This window comes from Halichoerus grypus, chromosome 2 (genome assembly GCF_964656455.1).
Source record: "Halichoerus grypus chromosome 2, mHalGry1.hap1.1, whole genome shotgun sequence".
NCBI classification, from domain to species: domain Eukaryota; kingdom Metazoa; phylum Chordata; class Mammalia; order Carnivora; family Phocidae; genus Halichoerus; species Halichoerus grypus.
The window spans coordinates 123,897,975-123,914,523 of record NC_135713.1 but is presented as its reverse complement, the minus strand read 5'-3'; the positions used below and the strand labels follow the sequence as shown (position 1 = coordinate 123,914,523).

Sequence of the window (16,549 nt, the reverse complement as noted above, 5' to 3'; positions counted from 1 at the left end):
CCTTTAGATGCATCCAGGAAAACAAACCGTTTTTTTTTTTCCCCCTCTCAGGATATTATGAATGATTAAAAAAAAACAACAACAAAGAAACCCCAAACCCAAAAAACCCAACTTGATCAACAGCTGAAGCTAAGGTAATTTATATAGGAGTATGGCAGAAAGAATTGACCTAAGTAAGCATTTGTTCTTTGAAATGTTTCTTCTGTTCATCACTGTTTCCTGAATTATTTGCCTTACTCGTGAGTTTTTATCACAGACACTTAAATTTTTTCATTTGTGTCCAGGATGTAACTAAGTTTCTTTGGCGATATGGAGCAAATTTTCTAGATTAAAAAAATGGCATAAAATTACTTTGTGTAGGATTCTAGCAGATTGGGGCCTTTATCAGTGTTCTACAGTAGCGTGTTTTCTGTGCAAAGCGCTCTGCGTGTTTTCGTGAGATCTCCTCGCACAGTGAAGTTAAGTAGTAGAGCCTCTGATTTCCAGGGACTAGGCGAGGTGAGCGAGGTTTAGGATTTGCTCAAGGCCATAGAATGAGATAGAGCTGGGATTAGAACCTTTCAGGATGAGATGACACCATCCACCAGACCTTCTGAGTCTTTTGATACCAAAAGCAGGGTAAGTGCTAAGTCTGTTTTACTCTCTGTGTGTCTCCAGCCCGGAGATTTTTCTTTAATTCTTTAGTAATAGGGTTTAAAACACAGAAAGGAAAAAATCCCTAGTTTCAATCTGTTAAACGTAGAAAGGTCTCTCCTTAAGCCTCTTCATAACAGGTTGAGGATAAATTCTGAATATATTTGTGGTTTGCTTTAGCTCAGTGTCTGAAGACTCTGACAGGATCAGGGACCTTTCTAAGTTCACAACCTATGGGTGCACTTTGAAACAAATAAATACAGATGACTTAAGAGATGGTCTCTTTCCTCAGCGGGCTGCTTCTGCATTGGCACTGTTTTCTGAGAAGGGGGTCTGGCAGGCTGTTGGCTTGCAGTGATGCATTGCAGCCGTCTATCACTGGAGGTCCTCTGCTGAATTATCAGGATGTCTGATCGGGCTGGAATATTTTTGGGTGATGTATTTTTCTCACAGAAGATATTGGCAAATGTTGCCAAAACTCTACTGAAAATCTCTTAAAAGGAGGATTGATCCCATTTAGAAATAAGTAAAGACTATGAATTTGTTGCTGTTGTGACAGACCTTTTTTACATTCAGATATTTTGTGATGCGAAGTGAGATGAGACTCTGTTTTACAAAATGTGTACTGCTTGTAGAAAATAGAAAATGTATTTTTTGTACAGTTAGGCCAAATTACGTATTGCTTTGTTTCTTTAGAATATTTTTTTTGAGTCCCCTCTCTCCCCACCCCATGCTTGGGGAGTGGGTGTTCTTTCTGCTCTGAGCCCTTGTTCTCTTCCTTCAACCCTTTTGGTTATTGTTGGAGCATCTTGCCTTGCAGTTTAATTTAAAATACTCCAATTGGAGCAGAAGCTTTTCTGCCTTCTCTCTGTCTTTTTAAACTTAGGTACGATAATAGGGCAGAATAATTTCATGTCAGATATATACTGGAATCACAGTGTAAATACTAGTAGTTGCATCTCTTAAAAGGAGCCAGCTGATTATAAAGAAGAAAAGGTCGGGAGTTAGACTGCCATTTTGCCTATTATTTGATTTCTAAAAATGTATTTGGCCAGATATTCCATATATTTTAGTGGTTTGGATGCATAAAGTTGAAGCCTAAGGGTATTTTTCTATATAAATGTGAATTTTTATAAATTCTATAATGATGACAATGCCAAGGAGCATAAATTCTCATTCCTTTTTTTTTCTGTGTTCTTTTAACAGACTTTATTTTTTTAGAGCATATATTTTCTCCTAGGAATTTTACAATTTAAGGTTTTACAGTTAGGTCTATGACCATTTTGAGTTAATTTTTATACATAGTAAGATGTGTAGTTAAAGGTATATGTGTGTATGTATATATTTTGCATATGGATGCCCAGTTGCTCCAGCATCATTTGTTAAAAGATGTCCTTTCTCCATTTAATTGTCTTTGTACTGTTGTCAAATATTAGTTGGTCATATATGTGTGGGACTGTTTCTAGACCATTCTGTTCCACTGATCTATGTATCTCTTCTTTTGATAATACCACACTGTTTTGATTACTATGCCCGTACAGTAAGATTTAAATCAGGTACCATGAATCCTCCAACTTTGTTCTTTTCAAAAACTGTTTTAGCTATTCTAATTCCTTTGCCTTTCATAAATTCTCATTCTTTAAGAATTTAATTCATAAGTTCTAACTTGCTAAAGCAAAACAAAAAACTTTGGGAGTCTTTGCCATACCTCTCACCTCCGGAGACTCCTGAAAGCTAACAAACGGGGATTATCAGCTGATTGGGAAAGACAACCTCCAACGGGATGTTTCCCAAGCAGCTGACTGGCGGTCATGAACAGCCGCAGGGAACAGGGAGGCATCAGAAGCTACTTGACGTTAGGGAACTCCGAGTAAATGGCTTCCCTGGTGGATTCCTGTTGGGATGATGCTGAAACCCGTGTTTCACTCAGCTTTAGAGGGAAACGACGGGGAGGAAACTGGTGAAACGTGCTGAATCCAAGAGAGCAAAACTGAAGGATCGTGAGAAATGTTAGAAGGAGCTCATCAGACGGAGCTGTTGGTATGCCCCATAGTAGCTGCTGATGATAGGGGGAAATGTAATTTAAACTCACGTGCAGAGGAATTCGGAAATGAGTCATGTCTTTTCAGGGAGAAGTTATTCTCAGCTTGTGACCATCCACAGTGCTTCTTGGGCACACATCAGATATGTGATATCTGTCTCGTTATAGGACTTTTCCTAACCATGGAACAGAAATGATGGGCTCTTAGGTAAAATTGTGGGCAGAGGTGTTGATGTTGGTTCAACTCTGCTGCCTGGATGAGAGTGGATACTAGTAGACCTCTGTCAAAGAGTAGTCTTCCTGGGAATTCAGGAGGAATTTACTAATGTAGTTATAAATCCTCGTTCTGCAAAAGGAATCCGTTTTGCCCCTTGCTTCATTTAACAGTATATGTTGAAGGTAGTACCATGTAATTAGCTAAAAGCTATCTTATTTTTCCATATGGCTGTTTGGGATATTACGGTAATTGCTAAAAATGGTGACTTAAGAACTTCTTTTTTGTAAGGCTCTGGAATGTTATGGTCCTGTGAGCACAGCTTTTGAAGGCAATGTGTCGAAGTGAGCATGCTACCTCACAGGTAGTGTACTTACTACGTCCAGCTGAAGGGGCGCTAATTTAGCCTAGGGCACAGTAGGACCAGCTGCTTGCTTAGTTCCTTGTGGGCATTGTCTCAAGTGCCTTGGGGAAGCCAGTTTTAAGATCAGAGCCGGATATTCTTGGCCTGAGTTATTGGGGATGTTGCACTCTGCAGTGGATCAAGTAGAAGGCAGGTAGATGAGTGGCCTGTCCCCAGACACACATACTGGACTGCCTAGGGGGTGATCCTCAGGTAAGGTCTTTAGTCTGGCTCTTCAGGGACACGTGAGTCACCTGCTTGGCTTAGATGCTCACCGTCCAGTTGCCATTTCCACTGGAAATCTTTCTGTGAGGATACCCACGTAGAGAAACAGTTTTAAGTATGTTTCTGATTTTCTTGTCCTTGCTAGGGTGAATTTCTTTGGTCTTGAATGGTTCTTCTGCTAGGTTTGGAGAGGAATTCTTCCTCTCCAGGCCTCAGGCATTAAATAGAATTAAAGTGTTGGTGATGATAATAACCACTAGCATTAACTGAGCTCCCGACGGAATGCCTGGCACATACCCCATTTTTACATTTTTACATAATAGGAAACTCAGGATCATTTCAAATGTTGTGATCTCTCTGAGATCAGATAGCTAGTGAATAGCAGCGCTAGGATATTTCAATCTCTGTCTCTGACCCTAACGTTTCTGCAGTTGACCAGTGTGCTCAAAACACGTGTGACACTTTGGAGAAAAAAAGCACTGATCAAATACATCTTTGGTTGGGTCTGTTCCTCACAGTTCTCATGTTGCTAGTCGAGAGTATTCCTCTGTTGCCGGCAAATTAGTATCCAGTGTTCCCTGTGTGGTGGCTAGAACAGTTAACCATGTTTTCCACGGGAGAGTCATGGTGAGTCATGTAATATTCTGGGGCAAAGAATGCCTTTCCTTGGTGCACCAAGCGGTGTTTGTGTGATTGATCAGTCACCAACACCACGGGAAGGTCCTGTCCTATGACATGTGCGTGCTTGGCAATGATCTTGCCGTGCATTTTGCTTAATAATTTTCATTATTTTTAATTGAAGTTGAAGAAGTGCAGGCTCTAGCTGAAATTAAGGTAGGTTGTATTGCCGGAATCTGGTAATTACTTTAATTGATCACAAGATAGTTTCCTTGATCACCAATTAGACTAAATTGCCGATCATGTTTCAAGACGTGAAGAAATGCCCAAACTGATTTATGTAATAGTGTTTTCATTTCTAATCAGACGTAAATATCATTTCCTTCCATAGCAATTGTGTTTTATAAAAGAAGAGTTATAGGCCTACAAACATAAAGGTGATTCATAAACAATAGAGTTCTAATTCATTGAATTAGTAAAGGAAGTATTTAGAGGCTTAATGGAGATTGTACTGGGGAAATTACTTTGGAGTCGCTGGTGCTCATTTTCTTAGTGGGAGATATGTTCTTTTTTAGTGCATAATTAAAATAGTCTATAATCAAAATATAAAAGGCAGCAGATTTAAAGAACTTATATCAAAGAGAATTGCTCTGAGTAATGAAAGATTCGTATTGTAAATATGTGCTAGAAGTTAAGTCTTAGAACTTTAATAAATCATACACGGTATTTGGACTGAAGCTGCATTTTAAATTCAGGGTGCTGTTAAACATTTCACAGATTGATACAGGGTTTTGTTTTGGTTTCGTGCATCTGATAGTCTTTCATATTTTCATGGAATAAAATGAAACAAAAGGAACTTTAAGAAAAATTAAAGTTCCCTAGGAATACTTGATTTGGGGTTCATGGAAAAATCTTTTAATTGCTGATGGTTTGGAGATTTCCAAATGACAAACTTCATTGACCCCATTTACCATGATTGTAATGCTTACATTCCTTAACATGGCAGAGTGACTTAAAAAGTCATACTTCATCATGCATTCATTGACTTGTTCATAAAATGTTTGTAATTTGCAATAGAGGAAAGGCTGAAACTATTATCAGCCATTATATGTTATCTGTTGGCCATATGTTTGTTTGAAATGGCCGTGGCTCAACAGAACATGGCTCATAGACAAACTATGCTGTAAATTGGCACTAAAAACCCACCTAAACAGGTAGGCATATGTTAAGAAGTTAACATGAGCCAAAATATTTTAATATGAACCAGGTTATATACATTGTAGTATCTCAGCTCCCTTTAGAGTGAAATCTTCATTTGCATGGCATCTTCATTTTTTTCCCCAAACTAATTTTTAAAAGTAGAACAGGTATTTTTGTGGCACAGATTCAGAGGCACCAAAGAGTATAGTAAGTCTTTTGTGGTCCCTGATTCCCAACCACCCAGTTTCCCCTCTCCACCCACTGTCATTCACGGTTACCAATCTCTTATGCGTGGTTGCAGAGATATTAACGCATGTAGTTTCCTCTCCTTTTGTACAATTCACAGACTATTGTTATGCATTTGTTTTTCATTTAGTAATGTATCTTGGAGGTTTTTCCATGTCAGCAGATAGTTTCTTCATTCTTCTTAATGGCTACATAGTATTCCTGTGTGTAAATGGACCATCCTGTATTTGATCAATTCCCTACTGATGGACCTTTGGCTTTTTCAGATCTGTGGCTCTTACAGGTTGTGCTGCATTGACCATTTTTCTAACGATTTTTTAATTTTAGAGGGAGACCATGAGAGAGAGCCAGGGGGAGGAGCAGAGGGAGAGGGAGAGGCAGAGAATCCCAGGTAGACTCTGTGCTGAGTGTGGAACCCCAGATGGGGCTCGACCTCATGACTTCGAGATCACTACCAGAGCCAAAACCAAGAGTCGGAGGCTCAACCGACTGTGCCACCCTGGTGCCCCTGCAATGACCAGTCTTGTAATTCATGCATAAATGTGCTTGCAGGACTAATTCCTAGAAGTGAGATTATTTAGCTGAAAGGCACAGACATTTTTTTTTAAAGAGTTTATTTCTTTATTTCAGAGAGAGAGAGAGAGAGAGAGAGCACGAGCCAGGGAGGGGCAGAGGGAGAAGCAGACTCCCCACCGAGCAGGGAGCCCAACACAGTGCTCCATCCCAGGACCCTGAGATCATGACCTGAGCCGAAGGCAGACGCTTATCCAACTGAGCCACCCAGGTGCCCCTGGCACAGGCATTTTTAATTTTGATGGATATTGTCAAATTCTCTTCCAGAGTGATGATGTATCAGGTAATGTTCACCAGCAGTGTGTGAGTGCCTTTTCTCCTGCATCCTCATCAACAGAGTATTATCAGACTTTTTGATCTTTACCAAACTGATAGGTTTAACTTAGTTTCCCACTCCCTGCAGCTTTACTGAGATATAGTTGATATAAAAGTTAGTATTAATTTGTGCTTCTCTTACCGTGTATGAGTCTTAGCAGTTTTAGTGTTTAAGAACCATTTGCTTCCATTTGTTACCTATTATGTCCTTTGCCCATTTAAAAAAATTGGGTGGTTGATCTTTTTCTTATTAATTTGTAGGAGTTCTTTATATGCCAAGGAAATATGTACTGCAAATCCAGCTTGTTGTTTGTCTTTTAGTTTTATTTGTTGGTTTTTATTGCCATAGAGAGAAAAATTTTAATGTAGTAAGATCTACCCATTATTTCATAGTGGTTTCAAGTCTTCTGCCTATAGAATTCATATATTTCTTGCCAAGTTTACTAGTTAATTTTTGGTGCCACTTTAGAGGGAATCTTTTCTTCCAATATATTTTCTAATTAGTTATTGTTTGTATAAAAGGCTTTTTTTTGGGGGGAGGGTTATTCTTGACTTTAATGGGAATCGTCTAGTGTTTCCCTTTTAAGAATAATATTACCTTTTGGACTGAGAATATATTCTATTTAAAGAGGGGTCCAACTTGGGTTCTTCCTAACTGCTGCTTTTATGAACAAACAGTGATGATTATCCATGTGGCCAATTTGGGTATGTATATTTTGACGCTGTGGTTACATGCTCCTATTTTACCCTCCAAATATAAAGCATTTTTTGTACTCATTACTTGTTATAAATAAAGAAAACAGTTGATAACCACAAAAAAGAGAGGCCCATATATTCTTATTTTATTAAGAGTTTTAATACATAAGAGATACTGAATTTATCAAATATCTTTTCAGAATTTATGGAAGTCATTATATGATTTTTCTCTTGATTTATTGATATGGTGAGTTATATCAATATATTCCTTATATTGAACGTTCCTTGCATTCTTAAAATGAATCCCATTTGCTCATGGTGCTTTGCTCTTTTAGTGTATTGGTAGGTTTTGTTTATTAAGATTTCACTTAATATGAAATCAACCTATACTTTCATTGTTACATGCTATCTTTGTGGGAACTTGGGGAGTGTTAGTAGTTTAAATAATTTGGAAATGTCCCTCTTTTTCTGTGCTCTGGAGCAGTTTAATTAGTATTAGAGTTAACTCTGCCTTCAAGGTTTTGTAGAATTTCTCTGTGAAATGACTAGGAACTGTTACTTTTTGGTGTCAGTCCTGTTTATATGTTTTTCTCTTCTGGGGTCAGTTTTGATAAATTTTTTGGATAATTTTTATTAGAGAACTATTTTACCTATGTTTTGAAATTTATTTATATAAATACTTGCATTTATTTAAAATTTGTTTTTATGTTTTGAAATTTCCTTTATCTGTAGTTACTTCACTATTCTCATTTCCTGTTTTGTTTATCTGTACCTTTTCTCCCTGTCTTTTGTTTGTCTTTAAATGAAGTAACCAATTTTCTATTACATAATTGTTTCAGCTTTTGGATTTATCAGTTCTGCCATTTTTTTCTTTCCTGTTCATTTATATCTGCTGTTCTCTTTATATTCATTCTTGTTCTCCTCCCTAAGTTTATTTTATTTACTTATTTTCTTTCACGTTCTTTTTTTTTTTTTTTAAGATTTTATTTATTTATTTGACAGAGGGAGACACAGCGAGAGAGGGAACACAAGCAGGGGGAGTGGGAGAGGGAGAAGCAGGCTTCCTGCGGAGCAGGGAGCCCGATGCGGGGCTCGATCCCAGGACCCTGGGACCATGACCTGAGCCGAAGGCAGATGCTTAACGACTGAGCCACCCAGGTGCCCCTTCTTTCACTTTCTTAATTTAAGTATTTAAGAGTGTTTACTCTGATTATTGCTTTACATGTGTCCTGTATGTAGTACATACATGATTAATTTCTATTCAGTTTCGGTTTTGATTTCTTCTGTGAATCAAGACTTTAAAAGAAGGATTTAAAAACATTTCCAGGTAGTACTTTATTTTGGCTACTTTTGCCTTCTCGTTTTGTTTTTAATTTTAACCAAGAATGTTGTCAGCACTATTTCTACTTTTTGGAATTGATTGAGATTTTCTTTGTGGGCCAATATGTGTTCAGTTTCTGTGAATGTTGAGTAGACACTTTAAAAGATATATTCTCATTGTTTAGAGTTTAAAGTATATTAATTGGATCTACCTTTTAAATGATATATTTAAGTAGTCCATATCCTTGATTTTGTTTGGTTACTGTGCCATGGGTTAAGAAATGGAAATTAAAGTTTCCACTATGGATGTTTCTATTTGTCTTGTATTTCCTGTCATTTCTGCCTCATTGATTTTGATGCTGTGTTACTTGTAGTATAGGTACTCAAAATTATTCAATCTTCATTATGGATGTACTTTTATAAGTTAAAAAAAAATTTTTTTTTTTACATTTGCCTGTGTCCTTTTATTTCCAACTTGAGTTGAGTTTTGCTTTGTGATCCATGTAAAGCTTCCTCTTCTTTTTTTTTTTTTCTTTAAAGTTTTATTTATTTAAGTAATCTCCACACCCAACACGGGGCTCAAACTCACAACCCTGAGATCAAGAGTTGCATGCTCTACCAACTGGGCCAGCCAGGCACCCCAAGTTTTCTCTTCTTTTAATCAGTTGGGTTATGGCTCTTTACATTTATTGATTGGAAAGATGTTTGGTCTTGTAAAACATGACAGAACCAATATACTTTTTTTCCTCCCTTAATTTAAATTATGATATGGATTGTGTTTTTTTTTTTTTTTTAAGATTTTTAAAATTTATTCACTTAGAGAGAGAGAGAGAGAGAGGACACGAGCAGGGGGAGGTGTAGGGGCAGAGGGAGAGGCAGACTCCCCGCTGAGCAGGGACCCTGATGCGGGACTCCATCCCAGGACGCTGGGTTCATGACCTGAGCTGAAGGCAGATGCTTAACTGACTGAACCACCCAGGTGCCCTGGATTGTGTTTTGTTTGCTTTATTTTACTTGTGCTTTCCTTGAATCTAATTGTGAGTGTTTCTGTTATTATTTTTGTTCTTCTTGTGGATACTGTTATACCTATAATTTTACATAGCAAACTTAATCCTCTGTTTCTTTAGATAGCATTTCTTTAGATAGTGGTCTCCCCACTAAGCAATATCAAAATTAAACTTCTACTTTCTCTTACTTTCCCTACACCAGGCAGTTTTGTTACATTTTATTTTTTGTTTCTAGTGCTTAGTTTTATACTTTGAAATATGCTTCTGATCTTGCAGCTTTTAGAATTTTTAAACTTTAATCTACCTTCCCCATTTCTTCCACATCTTTTAATAGTTTATAACATTGACATTCCATTCTGTGACTACAATCCCCACAATTGTTTTAAATTTATTCCTAGACGTGAGTGAATTAGTTGCTCACTGCTGATAAATTTTATATTGTTTCTCCATCCGTCTCTAGTTACTTGTATTTCATCCTTTAATAAAAGTTTCCTCAGAAAGGGTGAAGGGGAGTTATTCCCTGAGTTAATGTCTTTTAAAAATTAGGTCTCTTGGGGCGCCTGGGTGGCTCAGTCGTTAAGCGTCTGCCTTCGGCTCAGGTCACGATCCCAGAGTCCTGGGATCGAGTCCCACATCGGGCTCCCTGCTCCGCGGGAAGCCTGCTTCTCCCTCTGCCGCTCCCTGCCACTCTGCCTGCTTGTGATTCCTCTCTCTCTCTCTGTGTCAAATAAATAAATAAAATCTTTAAAAAAAAAAAAAAAATTAGGTCTCTTGTATTAATTTTGAACAACAGTTTAGCTGGGTATAAAATTCTTTGCATTTTGATTTCCTAAAGTCTTTATAGGCATTGCTCCTCTGACTTCTTTTGTTCAGGGCTGGTATGTGGAAGTTTGAAGTCAGCCAGATTATTTTCATCCTTATAGGTGAATTGATCTTTTTGGCTAGATGCCAAAGGATTTTTTAATCTTCAAATTCATTAACTTCATTAGGATGTCTAGAAATGGTTGAATTCTTCGAATCTATAAATTTAAATATTTTATTTCTGGAAAAATTTTTTGAATTACATCTCTCATTTCTTTCTGTGTTTGTTTGTTTGTTGTTGTCTTATTCACAAAAGTTATCTGTTAGATCTCCTTTGTGTTCTGTACTTATTTTCTACACTTGATCTTAGCCAAAAGGCCGAGAAGTGATATGTACTTATTTTCTAATTGTTACAAATTCTTGCTGACTTCTACTTCATTTTGTCCATTTTTTTAGTCCTGTCCTCTCAGCTTCTCACTGTATTGTTAGTGGTGTGCATTCTGCCTCACACTCTTTGCAGTTTTCATTGATGGAATAGTTTTAGAAAGCCTGGACTCTTACCTAGCTCAAAGCCTGTAGGTTCCAACTGGCATCCTGGGAAAAACTAGCTAGGGCTGTAAAAAAGAAATCTTAGAAAGAAGGGACAGATGCTTTTCACCATCTGCCCGTTTTGCTGTTCAGTCATATTCCTTCTTTATGAATGACAGATAATCAAACTTCCCTTTTGAGGTTTTGCTTTTTTTCCTCTCCTATCCACTCATTTCACTTTCTTGCAGAAATCCTTTTACTTTAATTTGAATGTGTACTGTTGTGAATGTTTTTAATTTGCAGATTTAAAAATAAATATTTTGGGGATTATTTGGTTCTGTTATATGGAAGAAGGATTATGAAATTGTCTCCTTGCTCCCAGAGCAGGAGCAAGTGTTCCTTCCCTTGGGAAGAATTAGGAGTAGATCCTGTGTAAATGGTTTATCAAGCTTATGATATTTTATTAAATGCAAATATTAGGTGACAGTTGAAGGGAAATATGTAAAGCTAAGGAATACATAAATTTGGAGGATCTTTGGAAGTGTCCTTTGTTTTTCTTTTTACACTGTATATAGATATCTTAGCAGGTTTTTTTTTTTTTTTTTAAGATTTTATTTATTTGAGAGAGAGAGAGTGAGTACCCAAGTAGGCAGAGTGGGAGGCAGAGGGAGAGGAGAGGCAGGCTCAAGAGCAGAGAGCAGAGAGCCCATGTGGGGCTTCATCCCAGGACCCTGGGATCATGACCTGAGCAGAAGGCAGATGTTTAACTGACTGAGTCATCCAGGCGCCCCAAGGTTTTTCTTTGATCAATGTAACTCTTAGAATGTGGGTGTTCTCTCTCTCTCTATGTAGGCTCCATGCCCAGTGTGGAGCCCATTGCAGGGCTTGAACTCAGGACCGAGAGATTGAGACCTGAGCTGAGATCAAGAGTTGGATGCTTAATCGACTGAGCCACCCAGGCACCCCAAGGGGTGTTTTCTTTTAAGCCGTATCTGTGATAGAGTAGATTTTCCTACCATGCTGATAGCATGCTGGTAATCAAAGATTTGAGGAGTACTTCTGACTGTGTTCAAATCATCCCCTTGATCCACTCGGTTCTTGGGAAATAGTAAGGGATGCTAAGCATCACTTTGGACCTTTAGGATAGCATAGTTCAAAGAAATTGTGGCCACAGGGCTTAAGAACTTGGGTAGGGACTGACTTTGCCCACCTAATATCTTGTCATTATTGTGTTTTCCCTAGGCAGTATGCATCAGGGTGTTACCCTGCAGTATGTGATCTGTTTGTCTGGTGTGTGGGTTTGAGTCTCTGTTTATGGCATGCGGAATAGGAAAGCACCATTCTTCTGGGAGACAGCTACTGGGATCTTAGATTCTTAAGGCTGTGGGAGGGCTTTTCACCTATCTTACATTCTGTGAGGGTTATCATATGCAGTCTCGCCAGAGCGGTATGTGGTCGTCGTATCGGCCATTACTGATCTCTTACCCAGTGCCAAGTGCTGTGCTAAGTGCTTTTATATCCTTATCTCATTTTTTATTAGGATGACTACATGAACTTTTTATTATTATCCTCAGTTTACTGATCAGAGAACAGGCTCGCATGACAGGTTGTACATTGGGAATTTGAATTCAGGCCTCCCTGGCTCAAAAGCCTATGCCCTTAATGACTGTATTACTATTTCTCAGGGATTGTGATTAACTTTTTTGGTAGTTTTGAAGCTAAACAAGAATAAGGCATTATAGGCAAAATAGACTAAAAAATTCTCATTATACATCATTTAATGCAGTTTAACTCTGAATTTCACATTTGACACAATCTAGAGAATCAGATTATGAGATGAGAAGAGGAAGGGGAGAGTGAATATTGTTTTCCACTGATAATTCCATACATGGTTAAATGGATTTTGCTTGAATGTTCCTCCTTTTCCTGATAGGGAAAAACCTTCAGGCCTTTAATTAAAGACCAAAATGGGAGTTTTTATCCTGAATAAAATCATTCTGACATAAAAACCATTATGAATAACATAGAATGGTTTAAAATGGCATCTTCCCTACTTCTCACTCTTAACTTGGAAATGTGCTCTAATTTGGTGATCCAAAAAACATAGCTCAACTACCATCACATCGGTTTTTCTGGATGGGGGTAATGAAGTTAAATATTTATTTATATGGCTACAGTGGGTACTGGCCTGTGAATTCCACTGTAAATTTGTAGTTAATGTACCATTACCTTAGAGTCTTACCAAGTATTTCTGTCTTCTGGACACATTAGAGACAGACCCTCCTATTGTTTGCAATTACCTTCATAAAAATTGGAAAGCAAGCAAAAGAAAAAAAGCTTTTCATCCTCTCAGGACAAGTTTGCCTCTGCTTAGCAAAATTAGGTTTGCACTTTCCCTATGGAATGAAGACTGAGCCCTACAGGTCCGCACTTACGCGTGTGCCTGAGTCCGCCACCCCCTGCCCGGGGGAGGAGCGCTTTCTGTTCCACGTGGCATTGCTGGGCAATAGCAAGGAGACCCAGAGCAGGCAACCCAGACATCCCTGTTTCACTCTAGATGTCAAAAAAGTCTTTTATCCCTTCCTGTCCTGTCTGGGAGCTAGGATGGGGAAGTTGTTCAGTAAGATATTTTTCCATAGTCTTGGGATTGATGACTTAGTTAGCAACCCAGCGACCAAACACAAAAGGGGTGGTGATGCAAGAAAAGTAGCCCCTAAGATTTGGGGCCAGGTAGTGAGATCCAGGGCACTTGGTTGGAGGGAAATTACTCCTGTGCTATTTTGGCGAGTCTTGTCCTGAGGACAATTAAACAGTCCAGACAGGTCACTGGGTGAGACCAATTTCCTGGTTTGTTTATTTGAGCCTGATTGTTTTTCACCATTGAGCAGCAGGTCACGGTCCTGCTACACTGTTACCCCAGCTCTGTGGAGAGCAATCCTTTTCATATTTGATTTCTCCAGGTTTCCCTAAGGATCCTAGCCTTGTCTTTATCTGGCTGGATTGTTCTGGTCTCTCTCTCCCCTCCCCCCCCCGCCGCCCCCCAGGTCCAGAGTAGATGGCAATGCCACTAATCAGTTTCAGCTTCATCTTATGCAGGCATTTGGCTTTATGTCCCGAGTCGCCCTGCAAGCAGAGAAGATGAATCATCACCCGGAATGGTTCAATGTGTACAACAAGGTAACTAAATTGCCTTATTTGGGGATCACCTTAGCTATGGAGTTTAAGAAACTCCATTCTTCCTTGTTATCCTATGCAGGGATGTGTCAAGTGTCATTGTGCTTAGGAAAGCATTCTCTTATTCTTTCACTGAGGATCCCTGGGTATTACTGCAAATTAGTAACAAATTTTCCAATCCGCTCAAGACAGCAGTGACCAAATTCTTTATTTTCATGCTTGTCTTCTACTGAAACTAATATGAGCTAGTTGGGCCAAATTAAGCTCCTGAATTAAACTTGAAAATGAGCCATGCAGATAAATTTTATACCCTCCTAAGATAAATTTTTGAAAGTAATGGTAGCAAATAAGAGAGAGATGGCCTTATTTAACTTACTGAAATAATTATGCTCAAGAACTGTGCTTTAAAAATAACTGTTTATTAAATTCTACATTCTAAGTGGGAACTGGCCTTCTTAAGACAAAGAGCAGGCTAAAAAGATTTTAAGTAGTTTTTAAGGGGGCTCAGTAAGAAGAATCATGGTCTCCCCGCTCCATCCCAAATGTCCTTGCCTTTATGGTCATGCCATTTGAAATATCATCTAGATTTCTATGTGGTTCTGTTTTCTTTTTAAAAATTCTCTTTCAAAAAGGAGAACATTTCTTGATGTACTTGTGATTTATTGGAATAATTCAGAATATGCAGGTACCATGATAAACTTTTCCTTCCTACTTGCCTCTCTTTGTTCATAATTTTGCTTGTACTTTTTAATTGATTTTTCAAGAAGCCACAGTCTGTTCCTCCACCCCACCCCACCCCTGTCCCACTTCTCTAATTTGGAAATGGGCTTTTCTGAACGTAGTTGCTAAGATACTACATTTGATAGCTTGGTCTTTCTCAGTGGCCTGAAAATAGTCGTGTAATTAAAGTAATGGGAGTTAAAATGGAACCTTAGTCTCTCTTGGGCTCTCTTTTTTTTTTTTTTTTTTGAGAGAAAAGATTTCAGATTCTGGCAGCTGAATTGCCCTTCACATGAGAGGACCTTTTTATCCCTGGGCGGCTGCTGGGCCCAGCCCGAAGCAGACTGTGCCCCCGGAGTTTATTCAGTTTTGGAAATGCTGTGCTTATTCATAATGTAGTATTTTGTAAATCATTTAATCTCCCCAATTCTGAAATGTGAATGTTGAATAATAGATTGATTTCCAAACCACCCAAGATGAGAACCATGAATTGCAGCTCCAGGTTTGAAAAACCGCTTCTGTGTTTCTTAGGTGCAGATAACCCTAACGTCACACGACTGTGGTGGACTGACCAAGAGAGATGTGAAACTGGCCAAGTTTATTGAAAAAGCAGCTGCTTCTGTGTGATTGCTTCCAAAATGGATGTCAAACCCGATGCACGTCAAACCCGATGCACATCTTGCCATCATGTATGTGGAAGGCAGTTCACATGAACAAATTCAGTTGTCAATTTAAGCTCCCCTTTTGAACAGTCTTTTGTACAATTAGTGCTTAATTACAAAATGATTTAAACTTGAGCCTGAGGATTTTTCATTATTTCTAATGAAAAAAATTCTTCCTGTATTTTTTTTTTTACATAAAGTAAACCAACTCAGGGAATTATATTAATGATATTCAAAGAGAGAAATAGCATTCTTAAAGCCCAGAAATTGGGATGGGGGAGTATGCACACATTTTATAACCCAGAAATTCAAGTGATGATGGTGACTTTACCAATCAATGCATTGTGTTGGAGAATAATTAGAAGGTAGAAGAAGAATGGTGAACTCTGTAGGTAAATGGTTTTAACCATCTATAATAATTCTTACGATGCTGAAGTTGATTTGGATTGTAGCTGCTATTTTAGCTAAGTAGTTAGATGACAAAAGTCACCGAAAATGGGTAAGCTGTCTTGTTTTATCCTCTTCAGAGAGGGATTGAAGGAGAGGACAAGTGTCTTAACAATGGCCTCTGGCACCTTAGGGCAATATAAGGTTTCACTGTCACAGTGACCAACTTGCCAGATAATTATTTGACTTTCTGCGTTAAGGAGGAATTAAGGGTCATTCTTTAAAATCATTTGCAGTTTGTGACTCCTGAACTGAGGGTCTGTAGCCACTAAGTTAGAAGCTACTGAGTTTTTATCCCATAATGAGCTCTATTTATTCTGTGTGTCACCGATAGGGGTAAAATGGAATATAAAGTAATCTATTACTTAAAAATTACAATACCAGTGTTCTTTGAAGGAACTCAGGAATGTACTTATTATTATTTTTTAAAGATTTTATTTATTTATTTTAGAGAGGGAGAGGGAGACAGAATCTGAAGCAGACTCTGCACTGAGTGCAGAGCCTGATGTGGGGCTCGATCGCACGACCATGAGATCATGATCTGAGCCGGAACCAAGAGTCAGACACTCAGCCCACTGAGTCCCCCAGGCGCCTCAGGAATGTATTTTTTTTTTTAAGATTTTATTTATTTATTTGACAGAGAGAGACACAGCGAGAGAGGGAACACAAGCAGGGGGAGTGGGAGAGGGAGAAGCAGGCTTCCCACCAAGCAGAGAGCCCGATGTA

At 38.5% G+C, this 16,549-nt stretch overlaps 1 protein-coding gene across 4 annotated transcripts in view; it reads left to right on the top strand.

The window, feature by feature from the left end:
• PCBD2 (pterin-4 alpha-carbinolamine dehydratase 2) overlaps positions 1 to 15,511 on the top strand; it is a 49,557-nt gene extending 34,046 nt beyond the window's left edge. For 2 of the 4 annotated variants that reach the window (XM_036084298.2, XM_036084296.2), the window contains 2 exons: positions 13,917 to 13,997; positions 15,246 to 15,511. In XM_036084298.2, the coding sequence (XP_035940191.2) occupies positions 13,917 to 13,997; positions 15,246 to 15,341 (177 nt within the window). In that variant the 3' untranslated portion in view covers positions 15,342 to 15,511. Of the gene's footprint in view, positions 1 to 6,412; positions 6,437 to 8,166; positions 8,318 to 13,916; positions 13,998 to 15,245 lie in introns of those variants that run through there. The other 2 variants (XM_078067496.1, XM_078067495.1) reach the window with 2 other exon arrangements.
• The last annotated feature ends 1,038 nt before the right edge of the window (positions 15,512 to 16,549 follow it).